Raw genomic sequence first — 26,696 nt, 5'->3', positions numbered from 1 at the left:
CATTACAGTTCCATTTAAGGAGTGTTGGTGTCAGCTCTGAGAAAGTGGCGAATGGAAAGGATGGGTGTGATAATTTCACTACCAAGTTGTAGTCCACCAGACTGTGTGATCTATCATCAGTGTACACTGGCTTATCCTCTGCAGGGACAAGGAGCAGACACCACAGCCTCAGAAAGTAGTTTATCTTTCTGCTTATCTTTATTATCCTTGTGAGAGTTTCATTTCAGTGAAGATTTCCCCATTTTATCTTCTGGGAGTGAAGAGGACCGCATTTTTCTTCATCCAGCAGCCTGTGGCCTTGCCTTGCCTTGATGGGGGGACCTTGACAGGTGTCTTCATCACTGATGACACCAGAGGATGACTAGGCATCTCTGGCCTCACCAATGGTACTGTAAGTGTAGCAGGAAAGGGAGCTGACATCCCTCCCTCAACTATAGGGCAGGTCCTGAAATATGACCAGGGCCATGGGGTGTTGCGAGACCTTTTCATCGCATGAGGAATGGACTGTGACACAACAGTCTCAAAGTTTGGGACTATAGCAGTTGGATGAAGTCTTTCAGACTTTTTCTTTGTATCTTGATAAGACAGGCAGTCACGAATTTTGTATTCTTGACTCATCTTCTTCCCCTTAAACACTAAGCATTATGGTGAATGAGGAGGTTTGGACACATTGAGGGAGTTGGTCACAAGGGCTGCACTCATGAGATGCCCAGCCACATGGTCTACAGACAGCCTCATCAGAACAGTGGAAGGACATGTGTCTGAACCTTTGGCACCTAAAACATCTCATCAGAGGAGGAAAATAAAGCCTGACATCACAGCTATAAACCATGACCTTGAACCTCTCAGATGAAATGTTGCCCTCACAGGCTATGATAAAAGCTTCACTGCTCACTCTATTATCCGTGGGTCCTCTCTGTATGCAGTGAACAAAATGGACTCCACATGCCATACCAGATTAGTATGCAGCTCTTCATCAGTTTGTAGCATTATGTCCCGATGGAAGATAGCACTTTGAATTCTATTGAGCTTCTTATGAGGAGAAATGGTGACTGGTACATCTCCTATCTTGAAACAGGCCTGAAGTGCCCTTGATTGGTTGATGTGTGATGTTTTGATCAGCAAAGATCCATTTCTCACCTTCTCTAATGCAGCAACCTCCACGAACTGATCTTCAGTATTTTCAAAGAAAAACAGTGGCTTCATTGTAACAAAAGATTTGCCATCAGGTCAGGAACAAACCAAGAACTTCTGATTCAAAAAGCGTATTTTTGTCTCAAAAATGAGCTGTTCGACCTATATGTGGTGTAAGTTCGAGAACCTCTTGTCGACCCCTATTCAATAGTCTGGGAATTCTGAGATTGCCCTCACAGTATATATTTTCTTTAATGTCATTTGTTGTTAGCAATATTAGCTTATTCCCAAGAGTTAGAGCTTCCACTCAGTTAATACTAAGCAGAAATCAAATCTGCATGTGGAATGCACTTCCTTAACTCTTGTGCAGAAAGGAGTGCACTATTCTGCTGCATCCATTTTCAATAAGCTATCACAAGAACTCAAAAATCTTAGTAGTAGCCCACATGCTTTTAAGTCCAAACTGAAGAGTTTCCTCATGGCTCACTCCTTCTATTCTGTCGAGGAGGTCGTGGAAGAGCTGAAAAATCAAGCAAATTCCAGTGCTACTTTGTTGTTTTTCTTTATTTAAACTTATGAATTGTCACCTGAATATGTTTCTTATATTTCATTTTATCTGTTTCTACTATCGTGTTATAACTTCATGTATTGACTCATTCCACGACCATGGAGACTTCTCCTTAATTTGGTCCCACAGAACAATAAATAAATAAAACTCGGTAAACTGCTCACTTCCACTTCTCCTTACCTGTCTCATGTCTTGAGGCATGGGCAACACTGTCAAAATGGTGTTAATTTCCCCTTGTTTGGACTACTTGTGTTCAGAAATTAACTATTCCTTGAAAATGCACTGGAAATCACTGTCTAATACGGCATCAAAATTGTCGCCACACTTCTAAACCACTTCAAATATGAACTGGTGCCTCCTTCCCTCTATTTCCAGTTCCACATATGGTGAACCTGTTGGACAAATTACTTTTGTTCCCAGTCCATTCAGTGTGCAAGATGGCAGTTTTGACTCTCAACCGTGAGTAGATTTGATTAACTAAACACTTACTTGTGCAGTTGTGCTTGCATCAATGAAAAGGTAGATTTCTACCATTGATTATACCTTCCAAAGTTATGTTTGCCACCTTGGCGAGTTCTAACTCTCTTACTGGTTTTGCGAAGTGGAAGGGGAGTGAAGGACAGTGGCAGGACTGCTCCTGAAGTGTTTCCCATACTTGCATTCCTTTTTGCTCCTCTACTACCTACACTATATGATCAAAATTAGCGGGACACCCCCCAAAACATATGTTTTTCATATTAGGTGCATTGTTCTGCCTAGCTTTTAAAGGGATGTAGTTCAGAGGGAGATTTTATATGTCTGGGTAACCTGCCATACAGTTTTTTCCTAAATGATACACACCATTTTAGCATACTGTCTTGCAATGACTAACATGTGTGTTATTGTTTGGTCCAACACTGTATTCATGAACAGTACATAACTACAATATGTGATCAAAAATATCCAGACACCCCCAAAAACGTACATTTTTCATATTAGGTGCATTGTGCTGCCACCTACTGCCGAGTACTCCATATTAGCAACCTCAGTAGTCATTAGACATCGTGAGAGAGCAAAATGGGATGCCCCCTGGATCTGATGGGCTTCGAACGTGGTCAGGTGAGAGGGTGTCACTTGTGTCATATGTCTGTACACGAGATTTCCACACTCCTAAACATCCCTAGGTCCACTGTTTCTGATGCAACAGTGAAGTGGAAACGTGAAGTACAGACCTTGTCTGCTGACTGACACAGACCATTGACAGTTGAAGAGGGTCATAACATGTAATAGTCAGAATCTATCCAGACCATCACACAGGAATTCCAAACTGCATCAGGATCCACTGCAGGTACTATGACAGTTAGATGAGAGGTGAGAAAATTTGGATTTCATGGTTGAGATGGTGCTCATAAGCCACACATCATGGCGGTAAATGCCAAACAATGTCTCGCTTGGTGTAAGGAGTGTAAACATTAGATGACTGAACAGTGGAAAAATGTGTGGAGTGACAAATCATGGTACAAATGTGGCAATCAGATGGTGAGGTGTTGGTATGGCGAATACCCGGTGAACATCATCTGCCAACATGTGTAGTGCCAACAGTAAAATTCGGAAGCAGTGGTGATATGGTGTGGTCATGTTTTTCATGAGTAGGCTTTTTTCCCATGTTGTTTTGCGTGGCACTATCACAGCACAGGCCTACATTGATGTTTTGAGCACTTTCTTGCTTCCCACTCTTGAAGAGCAATTCGGGGATGCCAATTGCATCTTCCAACATGATTGAGCACCTGCTCAGAATGCACGGCCTGTGGTGGAGTGGTTACACGACAATAATATCCCTGTCATGAAATGGCCTACACGAAGTCCTGACCTGAATCCTGTAGAACACCTATGGGATGTTTTCGAAGGCTGACTTCATGCCAGGACTCACTGACCAACATCGATACCTTTCCTCAGTGCAGCATTCTGTGAAGAATGGGCTGCTGTTCCCCAAGAAACCTTCCAGCACCTGATTGAACATATGCCTGTGAGAATGGAAGCTGTCATCAAGGCTAAGGGTGGGCCATCACCATATTGAATTCCAGCATTACCAATGGAGGGCACCACAAACTTGTAAGTAATGTTTGGCCAGGTGTCTGAATACTTTTGACCACATAGTGTATTTGGTTAGCCAAGCGATGCTGTAAAGATCAACAGTTTGCATTCATGCATCCACTCTTTCTACAGCAGGTGCATGCTGGTGCCAAACACTCATGAGCCTTATGATCTGGGGATTTTCAATGAGTGCAGTGCACTTCAGCAGTGAATGTGTATCTAGCAGGTTTACTGTGGCGAAAAATTGGATGAGTGAGACTCCTGAACAGCAAAGTGAGTCATATGGCCTCCCTTAGTATGATCAGTGAAGTACACCTTACCTCAGCACCTAGCTGTGGGTCAATCCCATGAAATATACATGTACACAGTGAGTTTTTGCTTCACTGAGTAGTACCTCATTCCATTTGTTACTTTCTTCTAGTATGTTTGTATGACATGACCAGTTGTTATTCTGTCAGAAAAATACTCTATATCCTCTCCAGAATTTTGGCATAGGTTGCTCCTTATAAAAGCTAATGCGGTGCTTACCTCCATGTCTCCACTAGCCCTTTTGAAAGGATGTCAGATGCCTCAGTATTTCTGAGTATTTCCATGGAATTTACATAAGCTTGTGCCTCTCCTTGCAACTTAAGGTTGGCGACTCCTACCAACATTTCATTACTCCACATGGACAGTTTTCCTACATCTTTTATATTTTGTATGAAAGTGTGGACATTTTCACATTGTTTACGTCTGAAGGTGGGAACCAGCAAATCCATTGCAACATCAATTACAGGCCAGGATGGAACCAGCCACAGGGAACCCCAGAAATGGGGAAGTGAGGCTAATACTGTGGACAGAATCTCACTTTGCAGCATCATATTTACCTAATGCTTCTTTAAGGTGCTTTTGCAGTTCTTTATTCTCCATCCAGAGTTTCTCAAGGCTCATTTGCATTTCAGGATCCATCTCCAGCTGTACCTGTCACCTGGTAATAGGCACTGGTTTAAGGTAAACATATCAGATCAAACGAAAAGTCTTCAGTGGCAGATTCTGACTTAACATTTGTTGATCAGCAAATAGAATTGCACCATCAGGCAGTGACATAATAACAGCACCCAGCATTAGGGTGTTCTGGGTATTGTATCCGTGATGTAGTCTTGTACAAAGATGGCAGAGACAATTGGCAAGATCAGTTGGCCTTGCACGGTGGCAGTGGCAGCAGCAGCAGCTCCAGGTAGAATGGGGCAAGCAGCCCAGACTGAATGTGCTAAGCACTCATCCATTGCATCACAACTCGCAGCCAGATGGCCCCACTCATGGCTTAGTAATTTGAATGCAGCACCTCAAAGCCGAAAACAGTGTGGCTCCAGCATCCTGATTCTGGTGGCAGTTTTTACACCCCCTCAGAGGTCTTATCTGGATTGGAATGCAGTGTAGGCTTTTCATTAATATACCATACTCAGGCTTAGAAAAAGAAACTGAACTGTTTATTTGATCAGGGGGTTACACAATGAGGAATGGCAGGGGGGGGGGGGGGGGGCAAGAGAAGATAATTTCAGCAATGCCAAACACGTCTCACAGGAGAATTAAAGATTCAAAGGGGAAGGAACTAAGACATTTAGTGTCTGTTCTAGGCAATGGTTTGGGACAGAAGAGAGAGATATTTTTTGGTTGCAGCTCAGAGAAACCTCAGTCTCATGAGTCAGGTGATCTGGTGACATTATTTGATAGGCAAAGCAGCTTTGCTGACTACATTTCAGCTTATTTCAACATGAACCAGACAATTTATGTTGCATCAGCTGAAAGATGATGGACAAAACAGGCGAACTCTTTGTAAAACTTAAATAATAAAAAAATTGCATTTGGGCCCTGGAGGCACTTTGTACTCGGGAAGTTGCAGACAGTTTGTCAATGTTCACTACATTTCACTTGTACCTGTGAAAAAGTGTTCACATTGGAAGGAAACAATAGAACATGAATGTATGAGCATAGTATACCAACTTTATGAATGCTACATTATTGCTTTTGGAACTATAATTGGCATATAGTTTTCACTGGATGTAAGCAGAATACAAAATTTTTATGTCCAGAACAGGTTATTTTACATGACAAACATGCTGTTTTTGGTGAAGCAAGCAAAATGGCATAGGAAAAGAAAAATGAAAGTGTCTAAATTTTTATACAATCATAAAACTTGAGTATTTAGTGCACTTGTCACTGAATGACATTAACAGTATTCCAAAACCTTATAGGTATGTCAGCTGACACCTTTTGCTGGTTTCTTATTTCTACTAAGAGGGAATTTAAAAGCAGGACACTAATTACTGACAAGCAACATAATGTGAAGGAAAGCTAGCATTTATACCATCACTTAGCAACTGGAGATAGTTATGTAACTACAGATAAGCCTTGATATCTCAGTGACTTATGCAAAACTTGCAAGAATTTCACTGTGGTATGTTTAAGGAAGGTAATATAATTCTTCAAGTATGTGGGCTATGCCCCTAGTTGCTGTAAAGAAGCCATCCAGTCAGATTTGGCCCTTTGGCAACTTCAGGTCACTATAAGATATTTCCCCCTCTCCCTCATCTGTAGGAGTTGGACATGAAGTTGGCTGGAGGGTGGAGGGGGGACCACTTCTTTTTGAAAATTGACTTGGATGGAACTTACCCTCAGATACTGTTGGAAGAAGCATCAAAACAGTTGTTTGTGGTTAATAAGCCTTTTGGCCATTATCAGTACCAATGGCTGATATTTGGTGAGGATGGGTCCACGCTACCTGTAATAATTTAATATTCTTTATTATGACAGCTGTTTTGGCTTTATTGCCATTCTCAAGTAACCTGCAAATAACAAGGGTGAAATTATCTACCTGTATAATGGTTGTCCATGCGAACAATTATATGCTGGAATAGTACATTGGTACTTATGTCTAGTTTGATTTGACATCCATACTGTGTATATTGTAAACTGGTTGGTTGGTTTATCTGGGGGGTAGAGGGGTGGGGGGCAGGGGACCAAACAGTGAGGTCATTGGTCCCATCGGATTGAGAGGGGATAGGGAAAGAAATTGGATGTGATCTTTTAAAGGAATCATCCAGGCATTTGCCTGAAGTGATTCAGGGATGGCCACCACCTTACTTGGTATATAGTAAACTGTTGTTGTCTGATTCATAGAGATTATGTGGCATGTAGTAAATATAAATGTATGGAATCCTTTTTGTCACTCATTTGATAGTTTTTTTACTATAAAGTACAATTTGACATTTATTTGACAGTTCATTTACCCTGATGCTATATGTTTACAAAATATAGTTAGCTAAGTAACAAAATATTCACTGATTGGATTTTGCTGTAAATTGTATTTTGGACTGAGTATCTGTTGTTCCATTGTGTCAATAAAGTTTTTCAGATAATTTTTATGTTTCATGTCTGTGTGTTCATTTAGCATTTCATCTGGATAGTCTTTAGTATATGTGTGTGTCTACATAGATACCCAGTTCTTCAAGTACATTCATAGTGAGCTCTTTCAGTATTCTGTGTAGTATCTGTAATGCAGTTTCAATTTTCGCAGCTGTGTAATTGTGGTTTTTTAGATATAAAAAGAAGCTAGATTGATTACTAAAAATCATATTCCATACATTTATAGTTACTACATGTCATGTCATCTCTATGAATTAGACAATGCAATATGCATGTCAAATCAAACTAGACATAAGTGCCAGTGAACTATTCCAATGTATAGTTATTCACACAGACAATCAGCATATGTGTAGATAACGTCACCAGTGTATTCACTGGTTACTTGAGAATGGAAATAAAGATGAAATACCAATTGTAATAAAAAATATTAAAATTATTGCAGTTAGTCTGGACCTGTCCTTTCAAAAATGTCATATTATGATGTCTACTATGCTGCAGGCCCAGTCGAACAAAAAATAACGCTAATATTTAGGGTCACTAGTGCACATACCATAATGGTTGTCCCTCATTGCATTGACTATCTCGACGATATCAGCCTGACAGATGCTACCACAGAGGATCACATATGGCCTCAAATGTAATTTCACAAAGTCTCACTTTTTCCAGCCTTCCATAGTTTATTTGGGACTTGAAATTTTCTGGCAAGGTGTGCATCCCAGGGAATAACATGTTGCCATCATTACAGCTTTGCCCCATCCATCAAATCTGCAATAACTTCATGCATTCTTTGGCAAAGTGACGTACTATCACAAGTTTGTTTTTAGAGCAGCTACTATTGCTAACCCCTTTCATCTGTTGCTTCAAAAACATGCTCCTTTTGTTTGATCTGCAGTTTGTGGGCATGGTTTTGTGTAGCTTAAGGACAGTCTTCATTCCACACCATGTCTTGCAACATATCAACCCAGCAAGCATATAATCCTGGCCCTGGACACAGCCCAGTATGAGATGGGGATGGTCCTGGCCCATCGCCATTCACATGGCTCTGAACAGCCTATTGCCGTTGTTTCAAAAACATACAAACATTCAATTCAACTCAGCAACATAATTCTTGGGGTGGGGGATGACATTTGGGGTGCAGGGGTGGAGTGGGTAGTGGTGGGGGTGGGCAGGAGGAAGAAAGTTCTTGCTATTGTCTATGACTTTAAAAATTTCATGTGTTCTTGTATGATGCAAAATATCATTTAATTACTGACTGTACATCCTTAGTTTCCCTGTTTAGCCCATCAGCATCCTTACCACACAAGGCCACTCATTATTTTCAGCCCTGGACTCTGTTCTTGCCCGGTACAATTATGAGATTCATTTTTTGTCCCATGTTGCAACATGCCAATGCAGATGCTGTGTCCTAGCTCCTCATGGGCCCCAATCCCTCATTCAACCAGGAGAAACTGCTTTGTTTTCAACTGGATGTGGAGACAAGGCACAAGGTGAATAGCTTCCCTATCACCAGTTCCTGTGTTGCCTTTTCTGTGGTGGTGAAGCTGGTGCTCCAGAAGGCCATATGCATGATAGAAAATGGATGGCCCAATTATCTAACACAATGGGCATCAGACCGCATTTGGAAATTGTATGCATTGTGCCTTTGCCTCTCCCTCTCAGATGGTTTTACTCCTTGTGTTGTGGTTCCAGTAGCTCAGCAGCAGGAGGTCCTTTGCTTCTTACATCAAGGTCACTAGGGAGTATCTTGTACAAATCTGTTGATTTACTGCCATGTGTCTTGGTCAGGCATTGATCAGGAGGTGGAACACCTGGTCAACGGCTGCCACAAGTTTTCGGATCAGTAGGCAGAGTTGCATGCAGTTTTTTCACAATGGCCAGCCCCTGTACACACTTGGGAAAGAGTCCAAATTGATTTTGCTGGTTCTTTTTAGACAAATTCTTGCTTTTGGCAATTTGTATTTTTTCTCATTTTTCTTACATCGTTCATTGACTGTCTGTAACAGCAGATGGAACTGGCAAGGCCTGTAGAAGATGTTCTCCATAGAAGGCTTGCCTTGCACCCTAGTTTCACACAATGGTCCTCAGTTTGTAGCACAGTCCTTCAAGAATTTTTTTTTTATAGTCGATGACATTCAATACGCCAGATGCCTCCTTTCTATCAGCAGTCCAACCATAAGACAGAATGCCTTTTCTGAACTGAGAAGCTCTCACATTTTTTTAAGCTCTTACAGAATGATGCCGTTTGAGGCCAAGATTCCTGCTGAGCTCCTGCCGTCAGTCACAGACATTGCTCAACCTCTTGCTGCTGGACAAGTGATCCCCAGTGGTGCCAGTTTTGTTGATGTTTGTGCTGAGCATAGCCACTGGGTCCTCTGGGCCAGGCCATTTGGACAGCACCCTCACTGGATTCCAGCCATCATCGACAGCCAGCACAGTTGCTGTGTCTTCACGGTTTACACTGAAGTATGACTAATGGCATGCAACCAGAAGCAGGTGCCTTCCTGGAAGCGCCTATACCCTCTCCTCAGCTGTGGGCACAACATCTTGTTCTTTGTTGGCCCTGGCCACACCAAAGGTCAAGCTGGTCAGGTCGTGCCCACCTACCCTGCCAGGCAGGGCTTCATCAGTAGGTGCTGACACCTCCATCTGCACTGAGCAGGGATGGAAGCCAAGTCTTTATCACTAGAACCTCTTCTCTTCAGTCCTTTGTCATTGCTGCCCAAGCTGATGCCTATTGTCATGGACCCCAGTGTAGTGATGATTTCTGCCCCCTGTTACTGGTCCCAGCCACTGGTCGCCCCAGGGTCTACGAACAGTGGTGTTGCCTTTATTCCATCACTTTCACCCATACATGCCAGTCCAGGCAGATCAGAAACTTATTGCACCATTGGCTGCTGCCACTGGCACTGCCACAGGTGCCATGCATGTTCCTTCACTCAAGCAGCATGGATAGTGATGCCTAGTATGCCACTGGTCACTACACCTGCTGTCCACAGTGGACATAAGTTGGACCATTACAACAAGTGTAGAGAATGCCAAAATTCAAATGGCATGCTCACAACACTCAAGATGGCCACCAGGGGGCAGGCCAGCTATCGACCATCATCACCTTGTCTACCATGCTCATGCAGCAGTGCACCTGTGACACATGATGGGGACAGCATCTTTATAAGGACATGCATAGGCTTCTGGGTTCTCAGTTGTTAAAGTCTTTAGACATGCAACTACCTTCACTATATCATTGTTATCACTTTGTGAATCTACCTAGAGTGCATTCTTGTTTTTGTCACTCTGGGACCCAATAAATCATATTTCTTTTATGGCCACATGTCTCCTTGTGCTCCTAGTTAGAAAAGTTACTGTGGAGAACAAGCCAGAATTGGTCATCAGTAACTCTTGATGCCTTCTATTACTGCTATCCAAAATAAAATCAACAGTGCAGTCACCACATGCAATAGTTTCCAAGTTACTTCTCTGAATTCTTATTGGTGCCCTTCCTGATTGCCTGCTGAGGTTTCAGACATTTTCACATAACAAAAGAATCCAGGCTCAAAATTCTTTTGTTAAAATTGATATTAATCCCCTTTATGGCAGTGGTTGTCATACAGATTCTTTAGATTCAAATCACTGACCACCAAATTCAATGAATTTTTCCTAACACCAAATGAAAACAAGGAACTAAAATTGGGCCATCAAAAGTAGATTAATTATATTTACTTACATAGGCATTTCTTACTCCATTAGCAGACACTAGTTTGGCCAAACCAACTGTTAAAGAAATCACAAAAATCATTAGATCTTATTGCTATCATAGCATTGAAACAAAAGAAGCGAAGTACTGAAGCCTGGACTGATTTGATAAAGCCACTTTTTTGAATAATCAGCCTTCTGATTTGTTTCATGCGGCCCACTATGAATTCCTCTCCTGTGCCAATCTCTTCATCTAAGTGTAGCACTTGCAACATATGTCCTCAATCACTTCGGGATGTATTCCAATCTCTGTCTTCTTCTACAGTTTTTACACACTACAGAAGTTATTCCCTGATGTCTTAACAGACATCATATCTTTCTGTCCCTTCTTTTTGTCAGTGTTTTCCACATATTCCTTTCCTTTCCAATTCTGTGCATAACCTCCTCATTCCTTACCTTATCAGTCCACCTAATTTTCAGCATTTATCTGCAGCACCACATCTCAAATGCTTTGATTCTCTTCTGTTCCAGTTTTCCCACAGTGGATGTTTCACTGTTATACATTGCTGTGCTCCAAACATCCATTCTCAGAAATTTCTTCCTCTATGTTTGATACAGTAGACTTCTCTTGGCCAGGAATACCCTTTTTGCCAGTGCTAGTCTTCTTTTGATGTCCTCCTTGCTCCATCCATCATTGGTCATTATGTTGCCTACATAGTAGAATTTTTAGCTTCATCTACTTCATGACCATCAATTGTGACGTTAAGTTTACTGTTCTCATTTCTGCTACTTCTGATTACCTTTGTCTTTCCTTGATTTACTTTTGATCCATATTCTGTACTCATTAGATTGTTCATTCCATTCAGCAGATCATGATATTGTGTTACACTTTCACTGATAGCAATGTCACCAGTGAATTGTGTAATTGATATCCATTCACTTTGAACTTTGATTCCACTCCTGAATCTTTTTTGCATCATTGCTTCTTCAGTTTGTAGATGGAACAGTATGGGCAAAAGACTGCATCCCTGTGTTACACCCTTTTTTAATCTCAGCCCTTCATTCTTAGTCACCCACTCTCAGTGTTCCATCCTGATTCTTGTACACATTATATATTACCTATCTTTCCCCTTTGTTTACCCTTGTTTTCTCAGAATTTCAAACATTTTGCACCATATGAAACTTGAATGCTTTTTCCAGGTTGATAAATCCTATGAATATGTATTGATTTTTCTTCAGCTTTACTTCTGTTATCAGCCACAGTGTAAGAACTACCTCTGTGGTGCCTTTACCTTTCCTAAGGCCAGCCTATTACGTTCATGCTTCTGACATTCCTCGCCAAAACTCATAGAACATTATTTGTTTGTTGGTTATTCAATCTTATTTTCATGGTCAGCTTCTGGAAATCTGAATGGGGGATTATTCCAATATTTTTTGCTAATGGAGAGATCATCATGATGCTTTTTAAATTACGGGCCACATGTCCTGTGGATACACATTATGTATCTTTAAGGCATTGGTTTCCATTGCCTTCTGCATCCTCATGCTATTGATCACTGCTGATTCTTCCATCTTTTAGGGGCAGTTTCCCACGCCAACGCCAAGAGAGTGCCCTGAACCTCTGTTCACTCCTCCACCATCTTTGACAGGGCCATTGGCAAAATGAGGATGACTTCTTGTGCTGGAAGTCTTCGACTGCCATTGCTGATTATTTTTATTCAAGAACTAGGCAGTGGGAGATTTGAACCCAGGACCAAGGACTTTTGATTAGTAGTCAAAGACACTACCCCCTAGACCATGGGTGCTGAATGACAGTGCCATGTATATATCACTTCTGAAAAGTTAGATTATAATAAAACATAGAATCACTTTTCTTACAATAACTTTTTAAAGACTGTGCAGGTTGACTTCAGTGAGGGAATATTTACAAAGAAAGCAAAGTATTATCTCATAAACTTAGTACTGGCAGAAGAAAACAAGAAAAAATACTGTATTGGCATTTTCTGGAATCTTCCAAAGACCTTCAGTTGTGTGGATTATAAAATTTTACTACATGAACTAAAACATTATGGGATTAAAGGCATCCCCATTCTATGTATGGAATCATACCTCAGCAACAGAAAAGAGAGGGTCACATTAACAAATGATACCTCAGGAATAAACCTAAATTTGGACTGCAAAAAATTTAAATATTTTGTAATGCAAGGTTCCCTACTTGGCCCACTCTTGTTCTTGGCCTACAGAAATAGTGTACCAAAGATATTGCAGGACTTTTCAAATACAGTCATGTTTGCTGATTGCACAAGTATTTTTATAAAGGGCTCAAACACATCTAAATGAGGCACAACCAGGAGTATAGTGGAACAAACTAACAACTGATTTTCAGCAGACAGCATAGTTCTAAATATTTGAAAAATTCATATTCATGCAATTCCAGATCCATAAAAATGTCTTTCAAATACCAGAAGGATAAATCATTGGGCACATACTAAATGGAATTCTGTGTATAAACTCTTAGGCATCCAGGTGCATAACAAACTGAGAGACATCAGCACATGGAGATGTTAACCTGAAGGCTCAGTTCTGTCTGCACCATACATATAAATATATCTCATTATACTGACCAGCAGACAGGATTGCTAGTGTATTTCATATACTTTGACTTGCTCCTGTAGTACCACCAACTGGGGCAATACAGCTATCATAAAAGTATTTATTTTAAGGAGGTATTCTGTAAGAATATTACATAAAGTTTATAAAGATTTAGCGTAAGTCTCCTCAGGCACACCGTGTCAATATATTTTCTCCCTTATGATATTTATAGGTAATAATTTAAGTTAAAGGTATTTGTGATTAATAATCTAAGTGAAATTGGGGGCTATCTCTCAGTGAAATGAGGAACTATCTGCAAAATTCATAAATGTAATACTAGAAATAAAAAAAAATTATAGACCCTCTCTGAAGTTCCAAAAGAAGTGGTATATTCTGACACAACAGTCTTTCATGGATTGCCATTAGATATCTGGCTGGAAACTGAGAATCCCTAGACATCCAGATTAACATAGATTGTATATTATTAGCCGCTCTTTCTACCATTTATAAGAATAAGTGAACTTGGGAATGTAAATTCTGAATAAGAGTAACCTTCATATTACACAGGTTTCAATATGTCCAGCATATAGAAAGTTGATAGTGGTATTTGAAATGAGTAGAGTTACAGAAATGATTAATGTGAAGCAGTAGATAAAACAGTAGATTAGTAGTCTGTTATTTGGAAGAGCATTTGTTTTTTTAATAGTTACTGCTTCTCCACTAATATAGTTTTCTTCCAGTTAATATGTAGTTTGGCTTGTAACATATCCCTCAAGACTTTTCTTCATTATGGCATTTACAGAACAAAATATGTGAAACAATGCTGACAGTTGTGTATTGATGTCATTTGTATTTCTTAAAATTATTATTGATTTATATTCTTTCATGTTCATCGGACCACTTTGTCCTTTGTTACACAACTAAAATTCATAATGCTTTTTAGAATGACTGATTTCTGGTCTGTTGTTGTATTTACAGAAAAGACATAAAGTAACAGCATTCAGCCTGTCTTATTGCAAAAATTATCAACAATAAGTGACTATTTGTAGTGTTTTAAGGGTCTCTGTTTTGTTTCAGTTGGTTTTCATGGAGTTCAAAGGAAACATTTATAGGTGATACTTTTTTTATTACTTCAATGTGAGTCTGGGTGGAAATTTCAGCTTTGAAAGAAAAATTTTCTTCCTTTGGTCATGGTTTTCACTAGTTTTCAGATTCAGATATGAACAAAACTGTTTTGAATATTCTGTATACTTTTGAAACCCTATCAGTAACTCTTCTGTAGGAAGAATATGTTGTTTCTGTTGTGTTTTTCAGTCCAGAGACTTGTTTGATGCAACTCTCCATGCTACTCTGTCCTGTGCAAGCTTTTCCATCTCCCAGTACCTACTGCAACCTACATCCTTCTCAATCTGCTTAGTGTATTCATCTCTTGGCCTCTCTCTACAATTTTATTTTCCACACTGCCCTCCAATACTAAATTGGTGATCGCTAGATGCCTCAGAACATGTTCTACCAACCGATCCCTTCTTCCAGTTTAGGTGTGCCACAAATTTCTCTTCTTCCTGATTCTATTCAATACCTCCTCATTAGTTATGTGATCTACCCATCTAATCTTAAGCATTCTTCTGAAGCACCACATTTTGAAAGCTTCTGTTCTCTTCTTGTCTAAATTATTTATCATCCACATTTCACTTTCATATATGGCTACACTCCATACAAATACTTTCAGAAATGACTTCCTGACACTTAAATCTATACTCGATGTTAACACATTTCTCTGCTTCAGAAACGCTTTCCTTGCCATTGCCAGTCTACATTTTATATCCTCTCTACTTTGACCATCATCAGTTATTTTGCTCCCCAAATAGCAAAACTCATTTACTATTTTAAGTGTCTCATTTCCTAATCTAATTCCTGCATCATCACCTGATTTAATTCGACTACATTCAATAATTCTCATTTTGCTTTTGTTGATGTTCATCTTATATCCTTCTTTCAAGACACTGTCCATTCCATTCAGCTGCTCTTCAAGGCCTTTGCTGTCTGTGACAGAATTACAATGTCATCAGCGAACCTCAAAATTTTTATTTCTTCTCCACTGATTTTAATTCTACTCCAAATTTTTCTTTTGTTTCCTTTACTGCTTGCTCAATATACAGATTGAATAACATCAGGGATAGGCTAAAACCCTGTCTCTCTCCTTTCCTAACCACTGCGTCCCTTTCATACCCCTCGACTCTTATAACTGCTATCTGGTTATCCCAACCAGTCACTCAATTGTACAATAAGCAAACCAGACCTAAATTCCTTGTGTGATGAACAGCAATTTAAAGTTACGGGTATAATCATTAATAGTCATAAGCTAATAGTAGTATCCATGTACAGATCACCAAAGGGAAGCATTAACATATTTTTAGAAAAAATGGACATGCTATTGTGTGAATTAAGTAATATTAAATGGCTACACTATGATATTGCAATAGGAGCTGATTTGAATGCTGATTTTGATGTTACTAAATGTACGGGTAGTGTTGCAGATCTGGAAAACTTACTAAGACAATACAATTTACATCATGTTAATAACAGGCCCACAAGAAACAAAGATTGTTTAGATAACATCTTTGTAAACTTCAAGACCACTGAAAACACATGCGAAGTTGTAGTGTTCCCATTCTCTGACCATGATTCCATATCTCTAAATTATGCAAGTAAAATTCCCCCCAATAGGAACAATGCAAACAGACATGTCCCAACAGTTGTGATTACCAGACCTGTAACTGAGGATAAAATTAACACATTTCGTAATTCCCTTGCTGACAGAGACTGGTTTGGCCATTGTAGTGTCGATGGACATTACACATCATGTAATGACCTGCCAGCCAAAATAATATTTGATAGATTTTTTAATGCATTCTTGACCCTATTAAACTATAGTATTCCCATAAAGAAAATCAAAATAATGGACAGCAGCCACAAATCCAGATCTCAAAACAGACAAAATATATGGTACACTAAACAGCTGACAGATCTAAAGAAACAAGTTTTGTTACTGTACAACATATACAATAGTATGAAGTCTGACTGTGCCAAATCAGCCTATGTGGAATGCAGGAGTGAATACAAAAAAGCCATCCTGCAGGCCAAAAAAACCTACAATGCCAACAGCATACATAATTCCACCAATAAATGCAAATACGCTTGGAAAGTAATTAACAGTGCTGCCACAGATACTAAAAAAAGACAAAATTAATATCCCACCACAAACAGTCAATGAGTTTTTTATTAATTCAGTGAAATAAATAGGAGACGCAATTATCAAACCAGACATTAATCCACGAGAGTTACTCTCCCAAAAGTGGGGTAGACAGTCACTAAATACAAGCACGCTAACCTTCTCCGAAGTGACGCCTAGATATGTACAAGGGGTCATAAAACAACTGAAATCATCTGATAGCTTAGATATATACGGCATATCATGCGACCTGCTAAGAAAAGTGTGTGATTGCATTCTGTACCCTTTAACCCATTGCATAAACAAGTGCTTACTTGAGGGATATTTTCCTGATGAGTTAAAACTGTCTATGGTCATTCCAGTATACAAAAAGGGAGATAAAGGCTCTCCATCTAGTTACAGGCCTATTTCAATAGTACCCGCATTCTCCAAGGTAATAGAATGCATCATGTGCCAACAATTATCATCTCACTTTGAGAATCTAGGAATAATTAATGCTACACAATACAGGTTTAGGAAGAATCTGTCAACCATTGATGCAATCAACACGGTAGTCAGTTACATCCTCAAAGTTCTTGAGAACAAAGGCTTTGCTCAGGTCTCATTCTGTGACCTAAGCAAGGCCTTCGACTGTGTTGAGCACATGCCATTACTAGAGAAACTAGAATTCTACGGCATCAAAGGAAACAGTCGCAGACTATTAAAAGCTTACCTCAACAACCGTAAACAGGTAGTTTGTGTTGGTAAGGAAATGTCCAACATAGAAAATGTTAAAGTAGGTGTGCCTCAGGGATCTGTACTGTGGCCCTTCCTGTTCTTGATAATGATCAATGACCCCCTGCCCCCCCTCGTTTATTAGATCCACCACTGTATTGTATGCAGATGATATGACTTTTCTTCATAGCAGTAACAATCTTAATGTTCTTAAAACCTGTGCTGAAAATACACTCACTCATGCAGCATATTGGTTCAGAGTAAATGGTTTCCTGCTAAATGAAAATAAAACTCAGCAGATAATCTTCACTCTAAGAGACAAACCACTATCTGATGACCCTAGTTCTGTTAAATTCCTGGGAGTTTATTTAGACAAAAAGTTATCCTGGGGTCAACATGTAAACTATATTAGTAGTAAGCTATCTAGAGTAATTTATTTATTAAGACAACTCAGAAATTGTGTACCTGAAACATACATCAGATCATCTTATTTTGCATTTTTCCAAAGTATAATATCCTATGGCATTATCTTGTGGGGTAACTGTAGTCATATACGTGACATCCTATTATTGCAGAAGAAAGCCATTAGGATAATTACAAATTCTTCACATAAGGCTCACTGCAAACCCTTATTTACTAAACAAAAAATTATGACTGTAATAAACCTCTATATATACAGTGTCTTAATCTTTACGAAGAAGAACGTACAAGATGTGAAACATAGAGAAAATGTACATTGTTACAACACAAGAAGCATCAAACACATATACATGCCTTACCACAGACTATCAAAATCAATAAATAGCTACGAAGTCACAGGGCACAAACTATTTAATAAGCTGCCACAGGATCTTCCTGAACATACATTCAAAGAAACACTGCATGAATGGTTTATTGCCCACCCGTTCTATGATATCAATGAATTCTTCAACTGTAAAATGCAGTAATCCAACAGATGACCCACTGTACATTTATTGTAATATAAGCTAAAATATTTCAGTAGGTAATACCTCATCACACTGTATTATAAATTGTAACTTCATTTGACAATGTCAATTACTGTAATGGCCTAAAGACAATAAAATCTTTATTATTATTATTGTACAAATTGAGAATAGCCTTTTGCTCCCTATATTTTACCCCTGCCACCTTCAGAATTTGAAAGAGAGTATTCCAGTCAACATTGTCAAAAGCTTTCTCTAAGTCTACAAATGGTAGAAATGTAGGTTTGCCTTTCTTTAATCTATTTTCTAAGATAAGTTGTAGGGTCAGTATTGCCTCACATGTTCCAACATTTCTACGGGATCCAAACTGATGTTCTCTGAGGTCGGCTTCTACCAGTTTTTCCATTCATCTGTAAAGAATTCGTGTTAATATTTTGCAGCTTATTAAACGGATAGTTTGGTAATTTTAACATCTGTCAACACCTGCTTTCTTTACGATTGGAATAATTCTATTCTTCTTGAAGTCTGAGGGTATTTTGCCTGTCTCATACATCTTTCTCAACAGACGGCAGAGTTTTGTCAGGGCTGGCTCTCCCAAGGCTATCAGTAGTTCTAATGGAACGTTGTCTACTCCCTGGGCCTTGTTTTGGCTTTTCTGTGCTCTGTCAAATTCTTCATGCAGTATCATATCTCCCATTTCATCTTCATCTACATCCTCTTCCATTTCCATAATATTGTCCTCAAGTACATCACCCTTATACAAACCCTCTATATACTCCTTCCACCTTTCTGCTTTCTCTTCTTTGCTTAGAACTGTGTTTCCATCTGAGCTCTTGTTATTCATAGATGTGGTTCTCTTTTCTCTAAAAGTCTCTTTAATTTTACTGTAGGCAGTATCTATCTTACCCCTAGTGAAATATGCCTTTACGTCGTAACATTTGTCCTCTAGCCATCCCTGCTTAGCCATTTTGCGCTTCCTGTCGATCTCATTTTTGAGACGTTTGTATTCCTTTTTGCCTGCTTCATTTACTGCATTTTTACATTTTCTCCTTTCATCAACCAAATTCAATATTTCTTCTGTTACTCAAGGATTTCTACTAGCTCTAGTTTATTTACCTACTTGATCCTCTGTTTCCTTTACTATTTCATCCATCAAAGCTACCCACTCTTCTTCTACTGTATTTCTTTACCCCATTCATGACAATCATTCCCTAATGTTCTCTCTGAAACTCTCTACAATCTCTGGTTCTGTCTGTTTATCCAGATCCCATATCCTTAAATTCCCACCTTTTTGCAGTTCCTTCTTCAGTTTTAATCTACAGTTCATAACCAATAGATTGTGGTCAGAGTCCACATTGTCCCTGGAAATGTCTTACAACTTAAAACCTGCTTCCTAAATCTCTGTTTTACCATTATATAATCTATCTGAAACCTTTGAGTATCTCCAGGCCTCTTCCATGTATACGACCTTCTTTTATGATTCTTGAACCTAGTGTTAGCTTTGATTAAGTTATGCTCTGTGCAAAATTCTACCAGGCGGTTTCCTCTTTCATTTCTTGCCCCCATTCCATATTCACCTACTATGTTTCCTTCTCTTCCTTTTCCTACTGTTAAATTCCAGTCACCCATGACTATTAAATTTTCATCTCCCTTCCCTATCTGAATAATTTCTTTTATCTCATCATACATTTCATCAATCTCTTCGTCATCTGTGCAGCTTCTTGGGATATAAACTTGTACTACTGCGTTGGCGTGGCCTTCATGTCTATCTTGGCCACAATAACATGTTCACTATGCTGTTTGTAGTAGCTTACCCACACTCCTATTTTTTATTCATTATTATACCTACTCCTGCATTACCCCTATTTGATTTTGTATTTATAACCCTGTATTCACCTGAGAAGAAGTCTTGTTCCTCCTGCCACCAAACTTCACTAATTCCCACCGTATCTCAATTTAACCTATCCATTTCCCTTTTTAAATTTTCTTACCTATCTGCCTGATTAATAGATCTGACAGTCCACAAACCGATCCGTATAATGCCCGTTTTCTTTTTCCTGATAATGATGTCCTCCTGAGTTATCCCCACCTGGAGATCCAAATGGGGGACTATTTTACCTCCAGAATATTTTACCCAAGAGGACGCCATCATCATTTAACCATACAGTAAAGCTGCATGCCCTTGGGAAAAATTTCGGCTGTAGTTTCCCCTTGCTTTCAGCCATTCGCAGTACCAGCACAGGAAGGCCGTTTTGGTTAGCGTTACAAGGCCAGATCAGTCAATCATCCAGGCTGTTGCCCCTGCAACTACTGAAAAGGCTACTGCCCCTCTTCAGGAACCACACGTTTGTCTGGCCTCTCAACAGGTACCCCTCCGTTGTGGTTGCACCTACGGAATGGCTATCTGTATCGCTGAGGCACGTAAGCCTCCCCACCATCGGCAAGGTTCTTGGTTCAGGGGGGAGGAAGAAGATAGTCAGCCTAAAATAGAAACCTTGGTGTTTGGAGTTAGTCATCACACAATTAACAGGACAAATTCCAGCATATGCAAACACTATTCAGCCCTTTACATTGACTTGACTGCCACTCAGTTATCAGTCAGGATGAATGGGCATTGCAGAGGGTGTATACAGGCAACATACAATATCCTGTTGCAGAGCATGCTGTACAACATGACAGTCATGACCTCAGTGCCTGTTTCGCCACACAAACCATCTGGTTTCTTCCTGCAGATGCCAGTTTCTCAGAACTCCGCAGGTGGAAACTAGCACTACAATATGTTCTTGGTTCTCGTCACCCAACTGGGATTAATTTATGTTAATTCCTTCTGTCTCAGCATTTCTTTACAGTAACTACTCCTTTCTTCACTGCGTTTTAGTTTATGACATTTTTAATTTTATGACCTGTCTATTTTTCACTGTTTTTCACTGTTCCCCCTCCCACCTCTGTTACATACAATGCACATAGCTTTTCACTCTCATTAACATGTGCACAATGTTTTAGTAGTAATCTCTGTCTTGAACATTGCCCTGTTTTCCACCTTTAATCTCTCAGGTTTTCAGACCTCACTTGGTGCAGTCCCCAACAATCAGTCTTTCCTTCTCATCCCGTCTGGTAAGTCTCCCCTGATTCAGGGTTCTGGGTGATGTTTCTGAACTGTATCCCTTTCCCTAAACCTCTCCAGTCCTTTTCCTTCTTCCCTCTTCCTTCCCCTTCAACTCTTCTGCCAGAAGAAGGAGCCAAAAGCTTGTAAAAGTTAAAGTGTGCATGTGCCCCTGTAGCCAGTTGGTGACTAGATTCTGTATCTATCCATTTATATTATACACTCCTGGAAATGGAAAAAAGAACACATTGACACCGGTGTGTCAGACCCACCATACTTGCTCCGGACACTGCGAGAGGGCTGTACAAGAAATGATCACACGCACGGCACAGTGGACACACCAGGAACCGCGGTGTTGGCCGTCGAATGGCGCTAGCTGCGCAGTATTTGTGCACCGCCGCCGTCAGTGTCAGCCAGTTTGCCGTGGCATACGGAGCTCCATCGCAGTCTTTAACACTGGTAGCATGCCGCGACAGCGTGGACGTGAACCGTATGTGCAGTTGACGGACTTTGAGCGAGGGCGTATAGTGGGCATGCGGGAGGCCGGGTGGACGTACCGCCGAATTGCTCAACACGTGGGGCATGAGGTCTCCACAGTACATCGATGTTGTCGCCAGTGGTCGGCGGAAGGTGCACTTGCCCATCGACCTGGGACCGGACCGCAGCGACGCACGGATGCACGCCAAGACCTTAGGATCCTACGCAGTGCCGTAGGGGACCGCACCGCCACTTCCCAGCAAATTAGGGGCACTGTTGCTCCTGGGGTATCGGTGAGGACTATTCGCAACCGTCTCCATGAAGCTGGGCTATGGTCCCGCACACCATTAGGCCATCTTCCGCTCACGCCCCAACATCGTGCAGCCCGCCTCCAGTGGTGTCACGACAGGCGTGAATGGAGGGACGAATGGAGACGTGTCGTCTTCAGCGATGAGAGTCGCTTCTGCCTTGGTGCCAATGATGGTCGTATGCGTGTTTGGCGCCGTGCAGGTGAGCACCACAATCAGGACTGCATACGACCGAGGCACACAGGGCCAACACCCGGCATCATGGTGTGGGGAGCGATCTCCTACACTGGCCGTACACCTCTGGTGATCGTCTAGGGGACACTGAATAGTGCACAGTACATCCAAACCGTCATCAAACCCATCGTTCTACCATTCCGTGACCGGCAAGGGAACTTGCTGTTCCAACAGGACAATGCATGTCTGCATGTATCCCGTGCCACCCAACGTGCTCTAGAAGGTGTAAGTCAACTACCCTGGCCAGCAAGATCTCCGGATCAGTCCCCCATTGAGCATGTTTGGGACTGGATGAAGCGTCATCTCACGCGGTCTGCACGTCCAGCACGAACGCTGGTCCAACTGAGGCACCAGGTGGAAATGGCATGGCAAGCCGTTCCACAGGACTACATCCAGCATCTCTACGATCGTCTCCATGGGAGAATAGCAGCTTGCATTGCTTCAAAAGGTGGATATACACTGTACTAGTGCCGACATTGTGCATGCTCTGTTGCCTGTGTCTATGTGCCTGTGGTTCTGTCAGTGTGATCATGTGATGTATCTGACCCCAGGAATGTGTCAATAAAGTTTCCCCTTCCTGGGACAATGAATTCACGGTGTTCTTATTTCAATTTCCAGGAGTGTATTATGACCCAATACTCAGTCTTAAAGGCTGAAAAAATATTGTGCCAAAAACTTGAGGCATAGAGGAAGTGGCATCCTTGTGAATTAGGACAAATTATTTTGTCTCCTTTTTAAATAGTTATGTATATGACTGGAAGAATAGACTTTAAGAAGACATGAAAGTAACTTTCCAGTAAAGTAGAAATTTGCATTACTTTCCCAGAACATTCAGAATGACTCTCATGAAAGTTCTGAAATTAGTACTGAGAATAAGAAACTATGAGAAAATAAATTCTTGTATTTCCTCTTACTGACACATCTTTTGATTTTGTTTGCAGGATTTCTGGGTGGCATCATAGCTCTAAGTGGGACAGCATTGTCAGCTTTTGCAGTTGATAATGATCCTCTGGGAACAGCTAGAGATATAGCTACAAAAAATGGCTGCCCAGTATCCCCCATGCTTGCAATGGTACGATGTTTACAAGAACTTCCTGTGGAATCACTGATAAAGGCTGATTCAAACCTTCAGGTACTGCTGTGAAACTTGTGTATCTACACTTATAGACAGGTCTAAGCTTTCTAAATCATGTAAATTTCACATTTTCAGCGTTTCCAAATTGTGAGAAACACGAAAAGAGGATTCTTAAACATTCCTCTACATGCTGACAGTAATCTAATTTGTCATAAAAGATGTTGTTTGTTATTGTTCAGATGGACAAAAATGCTAGCTGATTTTATAAATGTGTAGCTTCACAGTGTACTTTAATCCATAATGCAAGAAAAATTAGTCTTCTTTGTGAAGGATGATTCTTAGTCAACAACACTGGAGCAGGTCCAGGCTTGGCTTGCATGCCAAGGTGGCTAGCCTATTAACAGTCACTATAAGTGAAGCACAGTGCATAGTTTAGTGACTCTGGGCAGTGGAAGTTGTTGCAATTGTTTACTTGGTTGTATTATAGTGTCATGAATACTCATCGTATGTAACAGGTTAGTGATGGTTGTCCCATGGTAGTGAAGCATCTTCCTTAGGGGCATATGAGGATTAGCTCCATGGTGTCATTCAGCCTGTCTTTCTTGTCCAGTCATCAGCATTATTTACTTTGTGTATAGTGTCTTCAAAATTTAGTTGTCAGAACCTTTTAGTTGTTCAATTATAGCTTGGTACCCAAATCATAGTGGTGGATCACCCTAACACTCCGGCCTACTGCAGTATCACTGTCAAAAAGAAGAACTTTAGAAAACTTTTATCTTCCACTTAACAAATGTCTTTAACTGAATAATTGACAAAAATGTCACATTCAAAATAGAAAAGAGTGGAAAGTGCTGTAGATTTGTTAAGAACTGATATCAGTATAAAGAATGTCATTGTCATTTTCATTCATGATGTCAGTAATTTTTTTATAATAACATCATTGCCACTGTGTTAAATATTAATGGAAGAGCAACAGCAAATCTTGAAACTTAAGGTTGGATTCTCAGGTGTGCAGAAAGGTTTATCGCAATTGTGAATTGCAGTGTATAGCAGCAAGTCAACTAGATCAGATGATTGGCTTGCATGGCTTGCATTCAAGTCATCCAAATCAGAAAGAGTATTTAGGGGCCACTATAAATCAAATAGTTTCAGTCAGTCTAGAAATATCCAACAGCTTCATTTTGTTGTAGATTGTGGACAAAAGCGTGCACAAAACACAATGAATTCAGAAGTAGTCTGAGAGTATGAGGGAAAAGTTTAAGAAAACCAAAAAGGTCTAATTGGTAGATAGTATTTACAGATAGTGATATTCAAGCTGGCAGGTGGGAAAAAATAATCAAGAGACTAGCATCAAAAATTAAGTATGAGTGAGCCCACCAACTTCTTGGTTGAAGGAAAATGGAAGTAGTCATGGAAATGGGACAGTACATTGAGGACTATCAGATAACTAGCATATTTTAAGCCAAGTGCAGGACTTGATAATGTCATGTGCTATTAAGACTCTTTGGGGAAAGTTTTAATAAAAATACCATATCATTATATTATAATGACTATTGGGGATGCAGTCAGTTATTTGTAATGCCTCTCCATCTATCTTCTCAAAGGAATTACCATTAAACACCAAAGAGATTGACATGAATGTGAACTGAAAGGTATTTGTTAGCAATGACACAAACTTTTCTCTGATGAGGACTTGTGCATCTCCTAGTGGAGCTCCAGTAAAGAGAAAAACCATTGCATAGTAGCCCATGAAGCCTTGATGGCATAATTTGTGGTTTTGAAGCTGCTGGATCAAATACACCAAATCTTCATACTGTACTGACATTTTCCTGTGGTGGACTGAGTATGGCTATTAGATGTCTTGCTAACTCATGTGTTAATGCTCGAATGTTGCTGAAGATGGAATGGGTTAGTGTGCCTTCTTTGAGGTATTTTAGTAATCCTATGAAATCTGTGATCAAGAGAGTTTAACAAAGGAGTTAGAGCAAAATAAACAGTAAAGGCTTTCAGAAATAATTACAAATGATCCCTCTAACAAACAAATTTGGGGTGATGTCTTTCACTGAAACTGAAACTGAGCCAGTGGGACTCACTTCCCATGTTTTGGGGGAACCTGCTTTGCACCTTGTCAAGAAGAGGTAGACACTAAAGGGTAGTGCTCTATTAACTATCAGCAGCTCAAACATATGGTGAGTAATGTTACCCTTTGGGGAAATGGCAGCAAGGGCAGGAAGAGGGTTGAGAATAAAGGCCTTGCTCACAGATTTTCAAAGACGTTCACAATCTGCGGCATTGTCGCCAGAACATGTCATGGCCCACTGGCTCTTAGTCGAGTGGAAGGCTTGAACCAGAGACTTTGAAGCTTCTGTGAGAATCCATGCTGTGACTTCCTAGACTTGTGCCATAGGGTTGAGAGTTGTAGGGGCCCCCTGAATAAGTCAGATGTGCCCTTCACATCAGAGGCAGCTACCCAAATAGCTGACTGTGTGTGAGCTGCACACAAGGGTTTTTTAGATTCAGTGACTCTCCATCCAATCAAGATAATGTTAGCTGTAGAAAACCAGATGTATCATTGTAAGATCGAAAAAAATGCCTCTGGCTGATGAGAGTATCAAAATCCTCATGGTTAACTGTCAAAGCATTCAGAAAAAAGCACCAAAGTTTGAAATGTGCCTAAAAAACACCGAATCTCACATAAAATTAGGCATGAAAAGCTGATTAAAATCTGAAGTTAACAGTGAGATGTTTGGAGAAAATTTTGGTGTGTACTGAAAGGATAGGGAAAGAGGAAATGGAGCTGATTTATTTGTTGCAATAGACAAGAAACTTAAATCTAGTGAGACAGAAGTTGAAGTTGTAGGTTAGATTGTTTGGGCAAGACTCAGTATCAAGAGTGAGCAAAAAAATAATTGGGCCCTTTTATCTATCACAAGATTCTCCTCCTGATATAACTGAAAACTTTAGAGTAAACATCAGATTGCTTGTACATAAGTTCCCTAATGATACTGTAATCATTGGAGGAGACTGTAATCATCCAACAATCTGTTGGCATAATTATATTTTTATTAGTGGTGGGTGTGATGAGACATATTGTGAAGCATTAATAAATACCTTCTCTGAAAACTACCTAATTAATTTCCTGCACAA

General features: G+C 40.2%; 1 protein-coding gene across 1 annotated transcript in view; it reads left to right on the top strand.

Annotated features, from left to right (window-relative positions):
• The window catches only part of LOC126330110 (carboxylesterase 4A), a 197,063-nt gene that overhangs the window by 78,789 nt on the left and 91,578 nt on the right, over positions 1-26,696 (top strand). The window contains exon 5 of the mRNA XM_049996332.1: positions 23,416-23,606. Coding sequence (XP_049852289.1) covers positions 23,416-23,606 — 191 coding nt within the window. The remainder of the gene's footprint in view (positions 1-23,415; positions 23,607-26,696) is intronic.

Source organism: Schistocerca gregaria, chromosome 2 (assembly GCF_023897955.1).
Source record: "Schistocerca gregaria isolate iqSchGreg1 chromosome 2, iqSchGreg1.2, whole genome shotgun sequence".
In the NCBI taxonomy this organism is placed as follows: domain Eukaryota; kingdom Metazoa; phylum Arthropoda; class Insecta; order Orthoptera; family Acrididae; genus Schistocerca; species Schistocerca gregaria.
This window is presented reverse-complemented; position numbering and strand designations above follow the sequence as displayed.